This window comes from Erythranthe guttata, chromosome 12 (assembly GCF_056151865.1).
Source record: "Erythranthe guttata isolate IM_541 chromosome 12, IM_541, whole genome shotgun sequence".
NCBI lineage: Eukaryota > Viridiplantae > Streptophyta > Magnoliopsida > Lamiales > Phrymaceae > Erythranthe > Erythranthe guttata.
This window is the reverse complement of record NC_142544.1, coordinates 3,014,164-3,017,103: the sequence shown is the minus strand read 5'-3', so window position 1 is coordinate 3,017,103 and position 2,940 is coordinate 3,014,164. Positions and strand designations below refer to the sequence as shown.

Here is a 2,940-nt window from a genome sequence, read left to right as displayed (position 1 = left end):
GTGGACTTAGCCTTGAAACAGTGACCCTTGGAGCACGTAGAATCATATAGCACACATAATACTCAAAGTGTCCTGATTGAAGCTTCTAAAGCCAGCATGTTAATGGCCTTGTGATTTACCCCATTTCTCGTGAGAGCTCTAGAGAATAGCCTATAATTCTCATAGGAAGCGGCCCCACTTCCACACTCACAAGGTGAATTCTATCAAGGATGTTTACGTAACTCCAACACCCCACCCATTCGGGCTATAGAACTCATTAAGAGATCAAAGTCTCAGCCTCACAATTCGTTACGAGCTTTATTAGTGCACACACACCATAGGGATGTGATATACCCAATTGGGCCGACCCAATGGGCCCCCAATTTATCTAATAATTAGGCCCAATACACGAGAGCCCAATCACCTACAATTGGGCCCACTACACGAAAGTCCAAGCACCTTCAAAGTAAGGCTTGGGCCCAACAAAGTAAGCCCAACCCAATCAACGACGTATAAATAGATGTTTTACTCATTTGTTAAGGAACGTTCTATTATTGATCAACAATCTAGAGTGTTTATTCTCTCTACTACTTCTACGATCCATACATCTGACTTGAGCGTCGGAGGGGTTTCCGCCGGATCAACCCCCGGCTTAGTTCACATGTGCTCATTTCGCAGGGACCTCAGGATCATCAAGTTGTTAAGTTACTGATCCGCTTTGCTCTCCCAGCTCGTTTTCTACACTACCTCAGGTGATCTAAGTAATTAGCATCATCATTTTGGCGCCGTCTGTGGGAACGATGCAAACCAGATCACGTAGCCAACAAGATCCTCCTGAGGCGTCTGCTCGGAGAGAAAATGACACAGCTAACAACCTCCCAGTCCGTGGAGGATCTGGCTTGCCACCCCCTCCACGTGCCGCGGATCCACCTCGCGAGGTTCAGGTGATCCCCCCTCGGGACCCACCACTCGCCGATCCGCCACTCCCTGCTCCTCGAACGGTTCAAATAACCGAGGATGCGCTCCAACGCATGATAGCAGAAGCCTCAACTCGCGCCGCCACCGAGGCCGTGACTCAATATATCGCCACGATGGGAGCAAACGCTCCCAATGCGATACCAGCGCCAGCTCCACCTGTGGTGCAACCTATGGCACCACCGCCAATCCAGAACCAAATAAGTGTCTCCTCCTCCACCTCGGACCCACGGTCCCGAGTGCATCTATCCACCAATCACAGGGGGGCACAGCCCAGACATCAACGTCAGCACTCACCCCCACGGGGGAATGCGTCTCCACAGAGAGTCCCTCTCTTTAATGAAGGAGAAGGCGAGGTAAACAGCAGAATGTCTCGCCAAATTCCCTTCCCTCAACCGAACAATCAAATTGGCGAAAGAATAACCGTCCCAGTAAGACGCAGTCCATTCACCATCGACATCCTCAACGAGGTATTACCTCAATGAGTGAAGATCTCGGAGTTACCTCAATTTGACGGGACCACCGATCCGTAAGAGCACATAGAGAAATTCAACGCCATGGCAGATTTGTATGGCCCGACGAACGCTGCGATGTGCAAAATATTCCGCACCACTCTCTCCAAGAGAGCAATGAATTGGTTAACCTCTCTACCCACAGGATCGATTGACACCTTCGCTCGATTGTCAACACGGTTCGCTAATCAATTCGCCATCAACAAGCAGTATGCCAAGACCCCAGCCCACCTTTTCTCTGTAGTACAGAGAGATAACGAAACGCTCCGCAACTACATCAAGCGTTTCGTAGAAGCCGTCCATGAAGTCCCAAGTGTAGGGCAAGACATGCTCTCAGGGATTATGCAACAAAACTTGAAGCTGGGTAGATTCAAATAATCTATCGCCGGAAGGCCTCCAGACAACCTAGAGGAATTGCTGAACCGAGCTGAGAAATACGTGCGAATAGAGGAAGCTTCTACCCATGCTCCTCCCAAGAGGAAGAGGGAAGATGATCGACAGGACGTTAGAAGACGAGATGATAGACGTCCACCACCCCCACCTCAAGGCCAATCATCTTCCTCATACAATCGGTTCACTCCGCTAAACACTCGCCTCACTGAAATCCTTCATGTGATAAAACAAAGAGGTTTAGCAGAACATCCACGTCCTATGCAGCGAAAGGGGAAACGAGAAAAGTCGGATCGCTACTGTCGATTGCATAAGGATAGAGGACATACTACCGAGGACTGTGCACAACTCAAGGTAGCCATTGAAAGGTTGATCAAGCAGGGCCACTTAGGCGAGTACATCGATAAGACTCGAAACAAGCGCCGTGATGACCTCCCACGCCGAAATAACAATCGAGATCAACCACAACGAAGAGAGGAGGGAGGTCATCGGCGAGAACAAGATAACAATGATAATCAACCCACCCGGGGAGTCATTGCCTTTATCTCTGGAGGACCGGCGGGTGGCGACTCACAAAATGCAAGGCGCTCCCTCGCTCGGTCAGCACGGATGAACCAAGAGCACGCCTCTCCATCCGCATCTATCTGTCAAATACGGAGACCCGATAATAACATAGTCTTCAACTCTTCGGACCTTGAAGGTAAAGATGAAGATCATGTCGACGCATTAGTAATCACAGCGTCGGTAGCCAACTTCTTGGTTAAGAAGATATTAGTGGACGGGGGAAGCTCATCCGACATCATGTACCTCCACGCTTTCAAGCAGCTGGGCATAGATATATGCCCGGTTTAGCCCCATATCCACGCTTCTAAAACGATTCACGGGAGATGGCATTTTGTCCATGGGAGAAGTGGAGCTGCCCATCTCTGTAGGGGAAAACCCTTGTCGAATTACCAAGATAATCAAATTCCTCATCGTCGACAAGCCGTCCCCCTACAATATCATCCTAGGGAGGTCAGCAATCCATACATTCAAGTCAGTACCCTCCTCCTACCATCAGAAGTGGAAATTCCCTACTCCCTAT

General features: G+C 49.6%; 1 protein-coding gene across 1 annotated transcript; it reads left to right on the top strand.

Moving 5' to 3' along the window:
- The first annotated feature begins 1,511 nt into the window (after positions 1 to 1,511).
- LOC105964132 (uncharacterized) lies at positions 1,512 to 2,708 on the top strand. Its single transcript, XM_088826830.1, has 2 exons — positions 1,512 to 1,830; positions 1,915 to 2,708. The coding sequence occupies exons 1-2, from the start codon at positions 1,512 to 1,514 to the stop codon at positions 2,706 to 2,708; spliced, it is 1,113 nt and encodes a 370-aa protein (XP_088682956.1).
- The last annotated feature ends 232 nt before the right edge of the window (positions 2,709 to 2,940 follow it).

Bases quoted from the DNA above. Each gene is read 5' to 3' on its own strand.
- LOC105964132 (XM_088826830.1), top strand. From the start codon at position 1,512: ATGGCAGATTTGTATGGCCCGACGAACGCTGCGATGTGCAAAATATTC. The intron at 1,831-1,914 runs GTAGATTCAAAT...ACGTGCGAATAG, and splicing joins GCAACAAAACTTGAAGCTGG to AGGAAGCTTCTACCCATGCT.